The sequence below is a fragment of the Hippopotamus amphibius genome, chromosome 1 (assembly GCF_030028045.1).
Source record: "Hippopotamus amphibius kiboko isolate mHipAmp2 chromosome 1, mHipAmp2.hap2, whole genome shotgun sequence".
Lineage (NCBI taxonomy): Eukaryota > Metazoa > Chordata > Mammalia > Artiodactyla > Hippopotamidae > Hippopotamus > Hippopotamus amphibius.
The window spans coordinates 95,130,925-95,147,992 of record NC_080186.1 but is presented as its reverse complement, the minus strand read 5'-3'; the positions used below and the strand labels follow the sequence as shown (position 1 = coordinate 95,147,992).

At 44.0% G+C, this 17,068-nt stretch overlaps 2 protein-coding genes across 10 annotated transcripts in view; both read right to left on the bottom strand.

Annotated features, from left to right (window-relative positions):
- STXBP3 (syntaxin binding protein 3) overlaps nt 1-590 on the bottom strand; it is a 52,611-nt gene extending 52,021 nt beyond the window's left edge. Inside the window, exon 1 of one of the 2 annotated variants that reach the window (XM_057722905.1) lies at nt 455-590. In XM_057722905.1, coding sequence (XP_057578888.1) covers nt 455-503 — 49 coding nt within the window. In that variant the 5' untranslated portion in view covers nt 504-590. The remainder of the gene's footprint in view (nt 1-454) is intronic. The other variant, XM_057722815.1, reaches the window with a different exon arrangement.
- A 434-nt stretch (nt 591-1,024) lies between these two features.
- The window catches only part of FNDC7 (fibronectin type III domain containing 7), a 43,285-nt gene continuing 27,241 nt past the window's right edge, over nt 1,025-17,068 (bottom strand). For 6 of the 8 annotated variants that reach the window (XM_057721956.1, XM_057722550.1, XM_057722388.1 and 3 more), the window contains 6 exons: nt 16,317-16,571; nt 14,175-14,429; nt 12,058-12,318; nt 8,690-8,719; nt 5,682-5,749; nt 2,451-5,595 (listed from right to left, as the gene is read on the bottom strand). In XM_057721956.1, coding sequence (XP_057577939.1) covers nt 5,718-5,749; nt 8,690-8,719; nt 12,058-12,318; nt 14,175-14,429; nt 16,317-16,571 — 833 coding nt within the window. In that variant the 3' untranslated portion in view covers nt 2,451-5,595; nt 5,682-5,717. Of the gene's footprint in view, nt 1,427-2,450; nt 5,596-5,681; nt 5,750-8,689; nt 8,720-12,057; nt 12,319-14,174; nt 14,430-16,316; nt 16,572-17,068 lie in introns of those variants that run through there. The other 2 variants (XM_057722301.1, XM_057722472.1) reach the window with 2 other exon arrangements.

The following is a 17,068-nucleotide window of genomic DNA, read 5'->3' as shown; positions in this document are numbered from 1 at the left end:
CAGTCTCCCGAAACTCAAGTGCAGGGAGAAGGGAAGGGGCGGGATGGAGAACCACAGTGCTCAGATTGCCTCGGATGGAGAGACGTCGCCGACTGGCGGGGCCCCGGCGGCAGCGCTGCTGCGGATCCGCGCAGGGGCCCCGGGAGAAAAAGCCGGGTCGGGGGCCGCTCGCGCAGGGCGGGGCTTCGGGGCCAAGGCCGGGCAGAGCCCAGCCCAGACCGTGCCGGACGCCGGCGAGAAGGCCGCGTCCTCCCGCACCCCGCCCATCCCCGGCGCCGCCAGAAGCAGGACTGCGAAGGAGAGCAGGAAGAAGTCCTAACAGGGAAGCGGGAGGCAAAGCAACAACTGCTCGCGGCGGCTCCCCAAGAGACTGCCGGTCTGGGGCAGGAAAGCAGGCCCCGGCGCCGCGGCCTCCTGGCCTTCCCCCACTCAGCCCCTGCCCCACCGCACTCACTCTGCCACACGACGCTTTTCAGCCCCCGTTCCGTCACCGGCGGCGCCATCTTCCCAGACACTGCGGAGGAGCAGCCGCCGCCTCCCGCTCGCAACCTACTTCATCTGCGTGAGAGTTCGGGCGGGCCCCGCCCCTCACTGCGGGGAACGCCCCGCCCACACCCGCGGGCCGCGCCCTCCGGGGCGTCACGGCGCCTGCAAGGGGATTGCCGCCCACCCCTGGATTGAGGCTGCGCAGTGCGGGTGGCGTCTCCGTGGGCGGTTGCGCGCCGTCTAGCGGGAGGCTGTGTGCCGATTTTCGAAGTCCTGGGATGTCAGAAAGCGAAACCGTACCAATGGATTGTGAGCTAGTACCATCTAAGAAATTCCGAATTCAAGCATTGATTCATGAAAAAGGGAGGGATCCTTCGCTTTACAAAAGAGTTCTTCACTTTGAAAAGCGATTTATAATAGACTTCACTCAGTCAGGTACCGAATAGAAAATTTAACCTCCAAAAAGTTTATTTTATTCATTTTTCAACGACATAATAATTGTGTAGAACTATGAGGTGCCATCCACTGTGCCCAGAACTGTACAGGACTTTCAGGAAAGTCAAAGAAAGGATAGACCCACTTCTGAAGAATTTAAAATCTAATTAGATAGCGAAGCTCCTGGCATGCTGAAGGCAGTCAAAAATTGGTTGAAATAGCGAATGTCCTAATGATGACAATATACATAAATGAACCAATAAAACAATAGTTACTTATTCAATGAAAAAAATTCATGTGGGGGAGCCATCAATGCTTTAGGATTTAAGAGAAGGGAATTATTGCTGATTCACAAAGGAGATGATTTGAGCTCAGACTTAGAAAGTTTAGGCAGAGATCTGTTTTCTGAGATGGTTCTTTTGAGACTTGAAATCCAAGTACTCCACGGAATTCCCTGGTGGTCCAGTCCGTGCTTTCCCTGGTCGGGGAACTACGATCTCGCAAGCTGCGTGGCCAAAAAACAAAACAAACAACAACAAAACAAAAAAAAAAAACAAGTAATCAATCATGAATTGAAACAGCTGAGTTGCTGAGACCCCCACTTGTAACATAACGATCATATACACTGGCAGAAACTAAGGTTTCCCACACTGATTTGCAAAGAATCAATGGTCTTAAATCAAGTTGGTCATATAGGGAAGTGGAAGTGGTTAGTTACTACTAGTAACAATAAGGGCTAACATCTACTGAGGGCTTACTATATGCGAGGCACCATGCTAAGTGGATCATCTCATTGATCCTCAAAGCAACCCTTCCAGACAAGGAACCTGAGGCTTAGTGAAGTTAACTAACTTGCCAAGGATGCACAGCTAGCGGTGCAGTGGGAAGGAATGGGAATCAGGCTTGAGCTACACAGAAAGCAAAACAGCCATAAAATGGGTTCTAGCAAAACCTACAACATGAGTGGTTTTACCGTGCAAGGCTTATATGGACCACGGTGGAGCTCTGGCCTCTTTCAGCCCCGCTTTAATTGGACTTAACTGCTCAGAATTTTATCAGTTGCACGCATTATATTCCCCTCCTGTTTCAATTTTAAATCGGATTCTGCTTAGTATAGCAGGGTTGATCCCCCAGCTCTAAGGAAAAGATGTAGTACAGACTCACCCTTCTAAAATGCAGCTCCTTGCCCTAGAGGGTCAAACCAAGACAGAGGAGTGAGGTGGGCAGAAGTGCCTCCATCCCCTACCCTTGAGGAGAATGACCAGGTGCCAGGGAATGACACAAAAAGCCCCTTCTGGGTTGGAAGTTTGTCTTGGGTCACATGAGGTATAGCTGTGATTGCTGCCCCTGAAGGCCAGATTCCATGGTGGCAGTGTGGAGTAGTGGAGCAAATGTGGTCGTTAGCAGCATATAGACATGGGTCCACAAATGCTGGCTTTGTTTCTTATTAGTAGTGAGACTTGAAACACTTCAGTGTCATTGCATTTATGTGTTGAATATAACAAAGCAGACTTCACAACAACCCAACAGTATAACCTTTATTGCCATTTTACAGATGTGAAAACTGAGATTCAGAGAAGTTAAATCACATAAGACCTCAAGATGTCTCCAAGACCCTTGCCCTTTCCATTGCACCATATTGCCTACCCTCGCTTGCTCCCCTAGGTTCACATAACCTCCCTGAGCTGCCTCTCTAGTCTCCGCTGGTTGGTTTGCCTAAACAGATTGAACAAAGAATTTGAATTCCCTGAACATGACACAGCAGAATGGAAGGTAAAATCCTGCAATGCTGGTCAGAGATCTGCTTTACATAATTTGTAGAGCAGATAAATATCTAAAATAACCAAGGACGGCTAGTGCGAAGCTGCTGCATAAAACAGGGAGCTCAACTCAATGATGGGTGATGACTTAGAGGGCTGGGATAGGGAGGGTGGGAGGCAGTTGTGGGAGGTAGGGGATATGGGGATATATGTATAAATACAGCTGATTCACTTTGTTGTACAGCAAAAACTGGCACAACAGTGTAAAGCAATTATACTCCAATAAAGAGCTTGAAAAAAAAAAAAACTTCCAAGGACTGAATGTAAAAGCTCTTGGGTTAGGGCAGATCACTCACTCACCATCCTATTCCCAGGTCTTCTTCTCTAATAATTTATCACTTAATCATGATAACCTAGAAAAATATTTTCCATAAAAATATATCCTAGATTAGCTGGTCTGATCAATGCTTCATACTTACTTGGCCCCCTGATAATTTGTGTTTCAGCTGTGACAACATGGATGAATTCCTTGACCTTTTTTTGTTATATGTATAAAGAATACTATTATTACCTAGCTCACAGTGTTATTATGAGAATGAAATGAGTATGTGAAAAGCACTTAGAAGCATGTAGTATGAGCTAAATCGATGTTTTAGTTTTATGTTCACCCAGTGTAGACCACATTGTCTTCTGTGAAATTCTGACCAAATCCACCCAGACTTAGATGCCTAGCTAAGTAGATGGCCATTTCATTTTCTGTGTTCTGGTATTTTTAGGGTTTGAGTGTACTGGCCCTAGCCCCCTAGTGTTCTAGGACCAGGGGTCCTGGCCTTCCATTTGGCCTTTGCCCTTGGCTCTTTGGCTGTTGCAGTCAGCCATGGACACTACTCTTTTTAGAGTGCACCCCTGCCAGCAACTGGGCTTGGCAGGCAGTCTCACACGGGCTCTGAACCACAGCCCAGAACGCTGCCCCAGGTCATGGTTGTCCTCACAGGGCATGGACCCACTCTGAACCCTCCAGATCTCCTCACCAATCTTTCCTCACATGCCACAGCCCTCTATCTTCTGCTAAATTAATTAAACAAGGAGGCCATCAGACTGAGGTGGTTCTGATACCTTAGCCACCTTTGTAGGCAAACCAAAACCTACGTCTGTAAGTGTCTCAAGGTTAAGAAATCAAAACCTAAGGACAACCAATCACAAACAGCCAACTAGGGTTTCCCAAATAAGGCAACCACTATAGCTATATAGCTATCGGAGATAGCTTTATAGTCTATCAAATAATACCCTTGGTGTGCTTCCACCTCTTTTCAATAAAAGCCTTCCCGCCACCAATCCCCGCCCCCAGTACCTGTCAGGGGAGCGCTCCTAACCATTTCTGATTCGGTGCTGCTGAATTTGAATCAATTCCTGCTCAAGTAAACTCTTAAAAAAGTTTTAATATGCCTCAGTTTATCTTTTAACATGTCTCAGCTTCCCATCACTGAAATTTTGCTTCAAGGAGGAACGTACCAAGGCAAGCCTTTTAAGGTTCCCAAATCTGGCCATATGTCAGAATCACTTGGTGAGTTTGTTAAAAGTATAGATTCCCAGGCCTGGTCCCAAACCTGCTGAGTTAGAACCTCCAGGGCTGAAACCAGGAAATCTACATTAAGTAATGAGTTCCCCAGTTGATGTCGATGCACCTAGCCCGACTCCTGCTCATCCTCTGGTAACTGGGAACAAAAGTGAACTAAGCTCGACCCTCCTCTGGGTTTGCTCTCTGACACAGCAAATTCCATTTTTCGGGATCTATGTCTTTGTCTCTGTCCTTTTCAAGTGCAGGTGCTCTGGGGAGTATCTCTCATCCGTCTTACACAGAAAGGGAAAGCAGACACAGAAAAGGACGTTTGCTGCTCCCTCCCAGTGTACCTCAAGCCTAATTCCACGCTCCACTTCCCCCTGGGCAGAGTTTTATGGTTGTTCCTAACTACGGACATGCTTAGTTCCACAGCTATGCTTCTGCAGAGTAAACGCTTTAGTTATGTGTGTGTTATACGAGTCCTACTCTCACTACCTTTTAATAAGGTTACTGGCGCTCGAAGGACAAAATTTTTTTAGGTACAACAGATTTATATTATATATCGTTGCCTTTTTTCTCCAAAGACATATAAAAAAGCAGTTAGCGTGTGAGTGGGGGATACAGTCAACAAGATTGATGGTCCTTCCCCCAGTGATGCACATGTCACTCTGCCACAATCTGAGGTTCTGGTCCTGGCTGTCCCTCCATCTGAAGTCTTTGCTCATTCAAACCATGACCGCAATCCTTTCCGCAACAGACCAACAGCTCTGCTTTCCCACACACCCACACAGAGGTCTCATCACACTATGCTTAGGCTTGGCACAGCCTGCAAGTGGTTCAGCTCCCTCCTAACGTGAGATGAGGTGTTTGTTACTACAGGTGGCCCTGGCAGCTGCTGCCATCCAACCTCAGCCGAAGTCCTGGTGGAGGTTCATCCTGGGTAAGTGAACTTCTCTGGGAATGGACGCTTCCAACTCTTGAATGGTTAGAGGGCTGCATGGCAGATGCTGGGGTGGATGAAACACTCGTGAAGTGGATGTGTTGAAGTCTGTAGTATGTCTGGATGTGAAATCTCAAAGAATTTCTGCTAAGAGACCTTTCACATTTCCAGAACTTTCCCAGTGTGCTGGCTCACTCTGGCAGGCTTCCAGAGGACTTTCTGGATTCATTTCTCTCCTGAGGCCTCTCTGCAGCAGATCTTGAACTCCTGTGCAGGTGAGGACATACCTGACCTTGCCCTCAGAAAGTAGAGTCAGAGTGGTTCTTCTAAAGGCCAAAAGAGCTTGTCCTATCCTAGAGATAGATTCTAATAGATCTTTTCCATCTCTAATCACACTAACGATTAAGGAAACTCTGCAAAAGATATGGGAAGAATTTTTTTAAAGCAAAGAAAAAAACCTTTGTCTTTGAATCATACCATTTCAATTTAAATTACTCACTAGTCAAGTCTCTGTTTTTATCCGTGGCTCACTATATCATTCTGCGTTTCTCTTCCCTCTGTAAATCACTGAAAAGGCAAAGAAGGGAAGAAGCCACAAAATGCATTAAATATTCAGACATTTTCTTAAATTAAAAAGCCCTCAAATGTCTCTGAGGTTCAGATTAGCATTTTCAATTTGAAATTCTATTTCTGCAGCACTTCACAGCAAGTAAGCAGAAAATTAAGATAATCTGAACTGTTCAAAGGGCAAAAAGAAACTGATCAGCAGGTTCTGACTAACCAGGGTGTTCTCTCTCCTGCTTCTTGAAATGAATCCTCCCCCAGAGTCTCTTTGAGCTCAGACTACTGACCCAGGACAAAGAACTTTCCTCTCTACCCCCAGGCCTTTATTAATTGAGCTTACTTTGGGCCTGTTGTTGTGTCCAACAATTTATGTCTCCTCTAATCTTCATAACATCTTATGAGGAGTTTGTTCCAATTTTCAGATAAGGCAAACCACACGTAGAATTGAAGCAACTTGCCTCAGGGTATGGGATAGTGGCAGGATTGAATCCAGATCTATCTCTTAAAAGATCCGTTCATGCTGTTGAAAAGCTTTAGGATAATCCAAGAGTCAAGAAAGACCAAAAGTCTTAGAGCAACAAGATTCCCAAGGCTTCCCTTAGCATATCTGGAGGCCCCATGTTAGCCAGGGACCTAATCTGACTAGTCCTGTGTACAGAGAGGAGAGATGCTGAAATTGGACAGCAGTTTAGAATTTCTCCTTTAATGTAGTGAATTCCCTATGATGTGGCCCCCAAATACTCTCATTTTTGAAAGTCTTGCAGGATTTCTAGAAGGATCTCCTTAAAGGGAGGGTCAGATCTCTTCAGGTTGAAGACTGAAACTTGCTGAGGAAGGGAGAAGCAATGATCAGGGCCAGCCCAGAGGGACAGAGGAAGGGGAGAGTAGTGACCTGGAGCAGTGCTTCTCAAACTTGGAGAGTGTCAGAATCACCTGGGAACCTGATAGAACTACGGAGGCCCAGGTCTTACCCACTTCAGCAGGCCTAGGCCTCTACATCCTTTATCATCTCTCCAAAAGATTCTGATACACACCACAGTTTGAGCGCTGATACCTAAGCAGTGATCCTCAAACTTGAATATGCATGTCAATCACCTGGGGATTTAGGAAATCTGGGTGGGGCCTAAGATTGTGCATTTTGAACAAGCTTTCTTGGTGATGCTGATGAATAGCAAGGTCTAAGAGTGATGGTTTTCAAGCATTTTAAGAAAAAAGTATTGCAACTCTTTCTCTAACAAAATCTTAGGAAAGGGACTTCCCTGGCAGTCCAGTGGTTAAGACTCTATGCTCCCAATGCAGGGGGCATGAGTTCAATCCCTGCTCAGGGAACTAGGATTCTGCATGCAGCATGGCATGGCCAACAACAACAACAACAACAAAACAAAATCTTAGGAAAGACCAGTATATAATATACCACTCCTCGCCTCCGAGGGGCCCTCAAGACACTTCTACATACCCTTCTATGGCTCAGGGGAAACACTGATTTAAAATGGCCATAATACTGGAAATAGTTTCCAAGAATGCAGACCCAGGCCCATGTACATAAGACCAGGGCTTACAGTCATTAGTACTTTGGGAGTTTTTAAAAGTAATTTTTTATAATTTAGAACTTTCCTCACGGTTTGTTTTTAATAAGCCAGGTCTGTTTCCCTGTAGTCACTGGAAACAGAAACTCTTTAAAAATTAATAGGGATTATTCGTATTTCAGACCTGCAGGTGGGGCAATTATTAGAAAGCATGTGTCCTGCTGTGCTCAGGGAAGTACTGGACTAGGAGAGGAAATAGAGAACAGGCAGCGAAGAGAAGCATGTGTCCTGCCAGTGGAAGGAAGTGTTGGAGGGGAGCTGGCCCAGGCTGGTAGGCTGTCTGGTGGGGTTTACTGGTAGGAAGGCTTCATTTCCACTCACACTCTCTGAAGTCAGCCATGTCTGATTGTGTGTGTGTGTGTGTGTGTGTGTGTGTGTACATGTCCTGTCTGTACTTTGGGGTTGATCATATTCCCTTGGGTTTTCCCAAGACCGCAAATCAAGCAGGCCTCCTAGAAGAGTGTAGCAAAGACTCCTGGTGAAGCAGCACATGCTACTTCCTGGGTGGGCACACACAGCTCTGTGTGACTATCTCTGCAGCCCCAGCCAAGAATAGCCTCCGTGGGGCCCCCAGAATAGCTTAGACAGGATCAGCCCCGAGCACACCTGAGTGGCAGTGAAGGTTATCCTTATTCCAGCTGCCCTTTCAGCACTGCTTTTCCTCGGCTGGCCATATCCACCCATGCAAACAGAAACAGACACCCTAGCTCTCTACAGGCCGTTAAGAGATTCTAACGCCCGGCTATGGAAAGTGTGGTCAGAACAGCAGCAGCAGTCACCAGCATCACCTGGACCTTGTTAGAAGTACAGCGTCTCAGATCTTCCCTACACCTACTAAATCAGAATCTGGTTTTAACAAAACCCCAGGTGATTTGTATGCACAATAAGGTTTGAGAAGGTCTGCTCTCAAGCAGCAGTTCTTAGCCTTGGAGCTTTAGAATCACCCAAGGAGCTTTTAAAAATCCTGATGCCCAGACTTTACCCCAGACTAATTAAATCAGACTTTCTGGGGATAGAGCCCAGGCATCAATTTCTTTTAAGCTCTCAAAGTGACTCAGTGTACAGCAGGGCTGGGAACCACTCTCTGAAGTGAGGGATGAAGCTGCTGCCTCTCTGAAATATATTTACATTTTCCTGTGGGACCTTGGAAGACTGAAAAAAAATTCAGAATCCAAAGGAGTTCATCTCCACTGGTGGAATCTAATAGGGGAGAAAAACTTATGGGAGAGGCAAGAACCCCTTGCATCACAGAAAGTATTTGCCTTTCTAATTTGAGTCAGCTTTGATCCTGACTTGTCACCCTAAAGAGCAACAACAAAAATTCCTTTGTGTTGTATTCATGAGAAAAACGACTTACCCATTCCAAGTGTACTTCCAGAGCAGGTTACTATAACAAATAAAAACACAAGCATTTAAAATATATTTATTGGACTTCCTTGATGGCGCAGTGGTTAAGAATCTGCCTGCCAATTCAGGGGACACGGGTGTGAGCCCTAGTCTGGGAAGATCCCACATGCCAGTGGAGCAACTAAGCCCACGTGCCACAACTACTGAGCCTGAGTGCCACAACTACTGGAGCCCACACACCTAGAGCCCATGCTCTGCAACAAGAAAAGCCACTGCAGTGAGAAGCCCACGCACCACAACGAAGAGTAGCCCCCGCTCACCCAACTAGAGGAAGCCCAGACACAGCAATGAAGACCCAACACAGCCAATAAAAAAATAAATTACTTGATAAATTAATTTTTTAAAAAATAATTAAAATATATTTATTGTTGTATTTGAGATGGTGAAGATTTAATTTAAGAAAGAATAATAGGAAATTTAACCAAAGGATGAGTAAGAACCAGCTTGGGTGGTAACAGAAGGAGATACCTGTTAACAGTATGAACTCAGACAAGTTATTTCACTTTTCTGTACCTCAGTTTATCTGTTAAGTGGTAAGAATAAGAATGACAACCCCATAGGGTTGTTTTAAGGATCAATAGAGTTAATACACATAAAGCCCTTAGAACAGTGTCTGGCGCACGGCACTCAATAAATATTATCGTTATTATCATTTACAATATCATCCTAATTATAAAAGTAAGGCATCACTGACATTGGGGAAAAAAACCCCCAAAACAAAAATCTTCCCCTAAGTGCATGGTTTATACCAGTGAGTTAGAGCAAAGGTAGATTCCCTAACTTGAGTCTAAACACCCAGCCCTTACTAGAGTGAAATGGCTACAGGCTTGAGATGGCACCCCACCAAAGGGTATCAGAGTTCCAACTAATGAACCATCAGAGAAATGACTCTCTAAGGGTTGAATTGAGTATGAAGTAGGAGAAAGAACAAAGACTTCCAGCACTCACTTACTGGCTGTATGATCATAGATAAACACATAAACTCATTCGTTCTTTTTTTAACTTAAAATATATTGGGCAACTGTTACACGCAAAGTGCTGAGAGACAGCGAGATTACCATTTAGCAGAAGTAACACACATCCAACTCAGTAATAACGGTGTAGTGAAGATAAGGATGATGTGGAGTCATAAAGCAGGGAGGGAAAAGATGAACCCAGACTATGAGAATTGGAGAAGACTTCAGCGGGGGGGTATTTGGGCTGGTGGAGTTCCCTTGGTTGAGGTGGAGTGGAATTCCAGGCAAAGAGAGGAGTGCTGCATTAGTTCAAAAGCATGATGTGGCATGCTATGCGTGTGTGGCATGCTATGCGTGTGTGGCAAGGGCAGGTGTGTGTGAATGATTGCATGTGACTAGACTAGAGAATGGAGTCTTCTCAGGAGGGATGTTGTGGAATGAGCCTAGAATTGTACTGTCCAATACAGTAGCCACCCACCACATGTAGCTATGAGCATTCCAAATGTGGCTAGTCTGAACTGAGAGGCGCTGTGTTAAATAAACACACACAAGATTTTGAAGACTTAGTATGGAAAAAATATACAAAAGTTTTATATTGATTCCATGTTGAAAATTAGAATATTCTGGATATATTGGAATTAACTAAAATATACTGTTAAACTAATTTCACCTATTTCTTTTTGCTGCTTTAACGTGGCCACTAGAAATTAAAAATTTTTCAAACTTGCTTTAAATTTCTATTGGATAGTGCAGGTGTAGAAAGACAGATGGTAAGGCACCTTAAATGCCATGCTCAGAGGATTGAATTTTATTCCATGGGGCAATAGAAAATTTCCGAGGATTTTGAAGCATGAAAGAAAGACAATTGGGTCAGTGTCCTGGAATGTCAACTCTGGTGATAGTATGAAGACTGACAAGAGGGCAGGAGGAAAAAACCAGTGTAGCAGTAGAGGGGAGAGGTAATGAGACCCTGAAATACTGAAGTAGCTATAGGAATGAAAAGTTGGATTTAGAAACCATCATGGAGTGAACGGGACAGGGTTGGGAGACTACTAAGACATGGAGGGTGAGGGAGAGGGAAGCTGATTCCAGGATTTTCAGCTTGAATACTTGAAATAAGGATGACAGAAGATCAGAAACTGCAGAAGATCAGAAATTCCCTGTGGCCCTGAGGAGTTGAAAGGCCTGGGTCATATCTCTCAGTAGAGATAAAATGTTTGGAGATTTGGGAGCCTCTGAACCTTAGTTTTCTCATTTATAAATTGGAGATAATAAAATCTGTGGACCCTAACTCATAGAGTTATTTTGAGCATTCAGTGAAATATTGAATATGAAAACACTTGATAAATTTCAGAACATTATGCAAATATAATGAAGTATTATTATTGAGCTGTAGGCTCTTCTTCCTAAGAGCCCATCCTCACCCCAACAACCTGTTCCTGTCCCTTTCCATATCAGCCATGCTTTGGGCCAGCTTGTTCTCTGGACAAGATAATGAAAAAGCAAGGAGTCAGAGCATGACAGCCAAGGACAGTGCAAACACTCCCTGAAGAGGACCTGGCCTGGTTCCATCACCGTGAGCCATCTTGAACCTTCTGGTCACCAACCCATAACTGGAAATTTTAAATTCTGGTTATTAGTAAAGTTTTCTAAGCCAATATTTATTCCTCTTCCTGTGTTCACCTGCAAAGCTCTAGGGCTTCATCGTCTATTTTATTTTATTTTACTTTAGAAATACATGAAAAATACGCGCATATGCTCTGGGCAAGGTAGCAGAAGGTGCTGGAATACAGAGAAGGAGAATTGCTAATGCTTTTCTGCCAGCTCTAGTGAGATGGCAGTGGCTGACAGTCATGTTTTGTGATCACAGACTGTCTGCTCACTCATATTTCCAAACCTAGCTTATGATTTATAAATTTGTTGTTTTCTGATCCCCCAGCTCTCCCTCAGTCATAAGTGTGAATCTGTGCAAATAAAGGTTCAAGTCTCTTAATTTCAAACATTCAAGTTTGTCTGTCATCATCTCTAATGCTATGTTACAAATCTCTCCGCAAATCTCAAAGCAGAAAATCATTTTAAAGTCTGCTTTGCTGTTTAAGCAGCAAGCCTCTGGTCCTTTTTCTGAAGGAGAAGAGAGAGAGAGGGATGAGAGAGATTTGATATCTCCAAATCAAATGATAATAAAGTATCATAATTCCAAAGAAGCTTGGGGTCCCTAGTCACCAGAATCTGCCTGCAGGATGTAGAAATGTCATGCCTTCTTTGACCTTCCTACATAGCAAATAAGTGTGAATACTCTGAGTCTTAATTCACAGTTTAAGTTGAGGGTTAGTTTTAAATAAAGGGTCATAACTTGCCCTACCTGAATATATTTTTTTTGGACAGAAAGTAAGCTTCAGTCCTGTCTCAGCAACTGGTGAGACCATCACCGTATATACATCCCCACAGGGTATCTCAGTGACATCACAGAAACTGAGGCCAGCGCTTGGGGCACACATGAAAATGCCTTTGGAACCATAGAGGTCAGTGCTGTAATTGGCAGAGCCCCTGGAGGCCTGCCAGTAGATCCGGATGCCATTCGGGCCCAGCCTATATAATTTCACCCCCAAAGGGCAACAGGCACCTGAAGGATAAAACAAACACAAACAGGCATATCACTATTCCACTGTTACCACAAACCTGGCCTTTGTTACTATGGGGAAACAACATAAGTAGCCTACTCTAAATAATAAATGATCAGAGCAAGATTTGAGGGTGTACTCAGTTTCTTTCTGTGGTGGGCCACATGATTAGAAATCCGTGTATGAGGGTGAGGTGAGGCATGAGTTTCTAACAGAGAACAATGGTGGGTCCAAGAGTCCATGGTTGGCAGATACGGAGTGTATGTGACTCAAACTTTATGAGTCAAATGCATAGAATTCTTGTCAAGATTCCTCATGCTGCCCTACTTTCATATGATTTTAGTGGGATTCAATTTAAATATAATTAACTGCTTTCAGCTTTAACTGAAAAGACCTATTTGGCTGAGCTGAGTAGCGTGACGTCTGTCACGGGTCCACACTTCATCCGTGCTAGCTGACTGGGTATGTTTCCTTTCTCTTTTCCTGAATACCTTGAACAAACCACGTATTAGGTGTCAATTGGTAGATTCCTCAGTAACTAAAATGAAGGTGCTATCATATAAGAATTAAAATTTCAGTTATAGATAATTAGGCTCCTTTGATTTAGTCTTTCAAAAAAAAAAGGTTTATTTAGAAGTAGAGATAAGCAGTGGGCCATATTTCCAGAACTGGATATCATGGTGAGAAATTAGGCAGCAAGTCTAATGAAAGCTAATGGGTCAACTCATAAACCACTTATGTACGTGTAGCACATTTTAAATGCTTTCACATCATGGTCATTCCTATTTCTCTTACCAATGAGGAAACAGAACCAGAGAATAAGACAAGGCAGCACAGCTTAAGAAGCCATGTCTTTAGACTCCTGATTGAAGACTCACTCTACTACCTTTGGGATGCCAAAATTATATTTCAACTCTCCCACCCCATGCCCCGGGGCAGATACAGCTAACTGGTCATTGTACTCTTTCCTATTAAGCCTGCAAGGCATCCTCCAGAGTTTTTTCCGAAACAGTGCTCCAAGCAGCCACTTCAGTGGACTAGAATCACACCAGAGAAATCTTATTTTCTAACCCTGTACCACTCCCTACTTCCCCCGCTATTCCCTAATGGTTTGGTCTTTGTGAAAAACAAGATGAAATACTGTGCTCTTTCAGCCTGTTGAAATAAGAAACCATAGAAGAAGCTGGAGTGGTTTAGAAGAGAGAGATAGTAGCATAATAATAATGAGAAAGAAAAAATTTCAAGCCAAATAGAATGTGTGATCTAAATGCTTTCTGTAAACTCTGCCAGACTGTGTTGTGCTGTGCTGCAGGTAGCTGGGTCATATAAAAACCTATCCTACTTTCAGAAAAAGTACACCTGAACCTTGTTACCAGGGAAGTTAATTCACCAACTACTAACAGAAGCCTCTGAAGCTTTGAGGAAGCTTCTAAATCAAGAGGAAAACTGTAAACATTTAAAAAACTAATCTGAACTTACCATGCAAGCTTGGTGGAGATGGAGCATCTTTTTAAATGAGACGGAAAGGCTATGTCTGGATCTATAATAGTCAAAGTCCTTGTTGATACACTAGAGCAGCAGTCCCCAACCTCTTTGGCACCAGGGACTGGTTTCATGGAAGACAATTTTTCCACGGGGGAGGGGGGGAATATGATTCAGGCAGTAATGGGAGTGATGGTGCAGGTGGTAATGAGAGCGAGGGGGAGTGATGGGGAGCGGCAGATGAAGCTTCACACGCTACCCCGCCGCTCACTGCCTGCTGCGCAGCCCAGTTCCTAACAGGCCTTGGACCAGTACCGGTCCTCAGCCCGGGGGTTGGGGACCCCTGCTCTAAAGCTAGAGTTTGGAATTCACTTACTAGAGGAATAACTTTGGTAGGCGCAGTCCGCAGTCAACCCAGTGGCACTAATTGCTTTTAATGCCACTGTGTAATTGATGCCGCATGTGATGCATCCCAGGAGGCAGTGGTTTTGATGGGTGTGACACTTAGACTGTCCAGTGTGTGACTCCAGAACTGTCACATAGGTTTGGGCGCCGGTCCCAACAGTCCAGCTAACGTTGATTACGGATTGGGTGACCTGAGTTACTGTCAGACCAGCTGGACAGCACGGCACTTAAATGGGGAAAGAGAAAAAATTGGGGATTTATTTCCACTGAGGGTTATTTGTGAAAAATAACCAAGTATGGTATTTTGCTTATGTTGCATTCAATATCCTAAACTTTGCAAACATTCAACTGTTAATCAAAATGTCCTTAATAGGGACTTCCTAGGTGGCGCAGTGCTAAAGAATCTGCCTGCCAATGCAGGGGACACAGGTTCGAGCCCTGCTCTGGGAAGATTCCACATGCCATGGAGCAACTAAGCCTGTGTGCCACAACTATTGAGCCCACGTGCCGCAACTATTGAAGCCCATGTGCCTAGGGCCCATGCTCCACAACAAGAGAAGCCACTACAATGAGGAGCTTGCGCACCACAATGAAGAGTAGCCCCTGCTCTCAGCAACTAGAGAAAGCCCGTGTGCAGCAACAAAGACCCAATGCAGCTGATAAATAAATAAATAAATTTTTTAAAAAAAAAGTCCTTAATAACTGTAAATGGAATATAATCTTTAAAAATTGTGAATCACTGTATTGTAACTTATATAACATTGTACATCAACTGTACTTCAGAAAAAGATAAGTTAAAAAAACTTTAGGGACTTTCCTGGTGGGGCAGTGGATAAGACTCTGAGCTCCCAATACAAGGGCCGGAGTTCAACCCCTGGTCAGGGAACTAGATCCCACATGCATGCTACAACTGAGTTTGCATGTCACAACTAAGGAGCCCTGGAGCCGCAACTAAGGAGCCTGCCTGTCGCAACTAAGACTTGGCATAACCAAATAAATAAATATTAAAAAAAAAAATTCAAAAATTTCCTTTTGTGAAGTAAAGGCACATTCCCTCTGATACATTACTTAACATCACTCTATATAGCGGGTGCTTTTCCCAAGAATGCAGTGCAATAACTGGCTGTGGGTAATGTGAGATTCTCCCCAATTTTTTTCAGAATAAGAAAGAAACCCTTTGCTGTTCTCCAACTTGAACAATTCCAGTTGCAAATTTTAAAGCAACGATTGCATTCATTTCTTCTCCCAATATATCTTACTTTTTTTTTTTAAGCTTTTTTTTTTCTCTTAACTCTCTTTTATTATTTATTTTTTTGAGGTACATCAAGTTTGTTTTGCCTTATTCATGCATTTCATAGTACATAGTTAATGTAAAACTCAAACTATTCTTAGCCAGCTAAGAACACCACAACCAATTCTCAACGTTTCAAAAATCCATTATGTAGGATGTAGAATATCTGGAATCTTCCTGCATATTTGGCATCGTCTCTATTCTGCTGCTTTTTATGTTTCAACTTATCTAAAGTGCCATCTATCATTGTATATGAGAAAATAATGTCCAAAGGCTTTAAGTAATTTGCTAAATTTCATTCACACACAATGCTATGAAGCAATAACAGCTTTCTTTTCTAAAGCTCTTACTGTGCACCGGGCACCTTGCTAAGTGCTGAGCAGCACAAACAACGTAATATTCTCAACCACCTGATGACGCCATTATCCCCTTCCTCCAATTAGGAAACAAACTCAGAAAACATTTTTTAGAGAAAGGTTTGAAAGGACGGAACCAAAGAAATAAATAATAACCATCTCACTTGGTCCCTTGCTAGTTGTTTTAGTGGATTGTGTCATGGGGGAATATGAAGTCAAATAAATGTTTTTGCAGAGTCAATGTATTCCTCCTTTGATGTCGGTGTTTGAATAAATTAGAGCCTTCATATGATACTTTTACAGAACCTGCGTTGAAAGTTTTCTAAGACTGGGGCTCTTTGAAAGGCTCTCTGAGTTTAAGGTATTTCTATCACACTTAGGGTAAACCAAATAAGAAAGTTCTTGTCCTAAAACCATTCCTAAGGACCCCACTGAAGTCGCGGTTCGGACTGTGGTTGCTACATACCCGTTTCCAGGGGCACACTGTAGCTGGGCAGGCTCCGTCCTGCTGGGGTTTCGGCCACAGCGGTGACGGAGAACACTGCGCCGCAGGGCAAGGCCCCCAGAGTGCAGGAGTCCCCCGTGCTGCTGCACTGGTGCAGCCCTTTCTCTCCCCGGGCAGTCACCGTGTAAGTGGCCTCATCATTAGTGGGTCGCCAGTGCACGTTAATCATGGGAAAGGCATCCTTCGAAACATTTTTGATTTCAGGACTGCAAGGAGCTAAGAGATTTTAGATTATGCACTGAAACAGTCAGAGTCAAAAATATCACACGTGCCATTTGGTCTAAAACTGACTTTTTCCCCCCAAATGAGATCATTACTTTCTACCATACCATGTATGTAGGCCAAATTCATAGAGCTTTCATGTGGAAGCCTTGTTGACGTGGACACATGGTATTGGGTTCCCATAGCATCGGACTAACTGGAAAACGTTCAGGAGCCATTTGAACTCCAAAAGTGAAAACAATTAAGACAAACATTTGTGGTCTTAACTTCCATGGTGTGAATACAGGCAGGAACCCCAAAGACAGGAGGCAGTAAATGGCTGAGGTAATCACTGGCAAAAGCTTTCACTCTCCCCATGGTCTCCTGTTTCCTTTTTGTCCTCTTTCCCTCTTCCACCTTCTCTTCTGCTTCTCCTTAGTAAGACAGGGGCTCTCAGGGTCCCCACACAGGGTGGCTAATAGCAGTTAGCCTTTTTACTGTTCTTGCTGAAT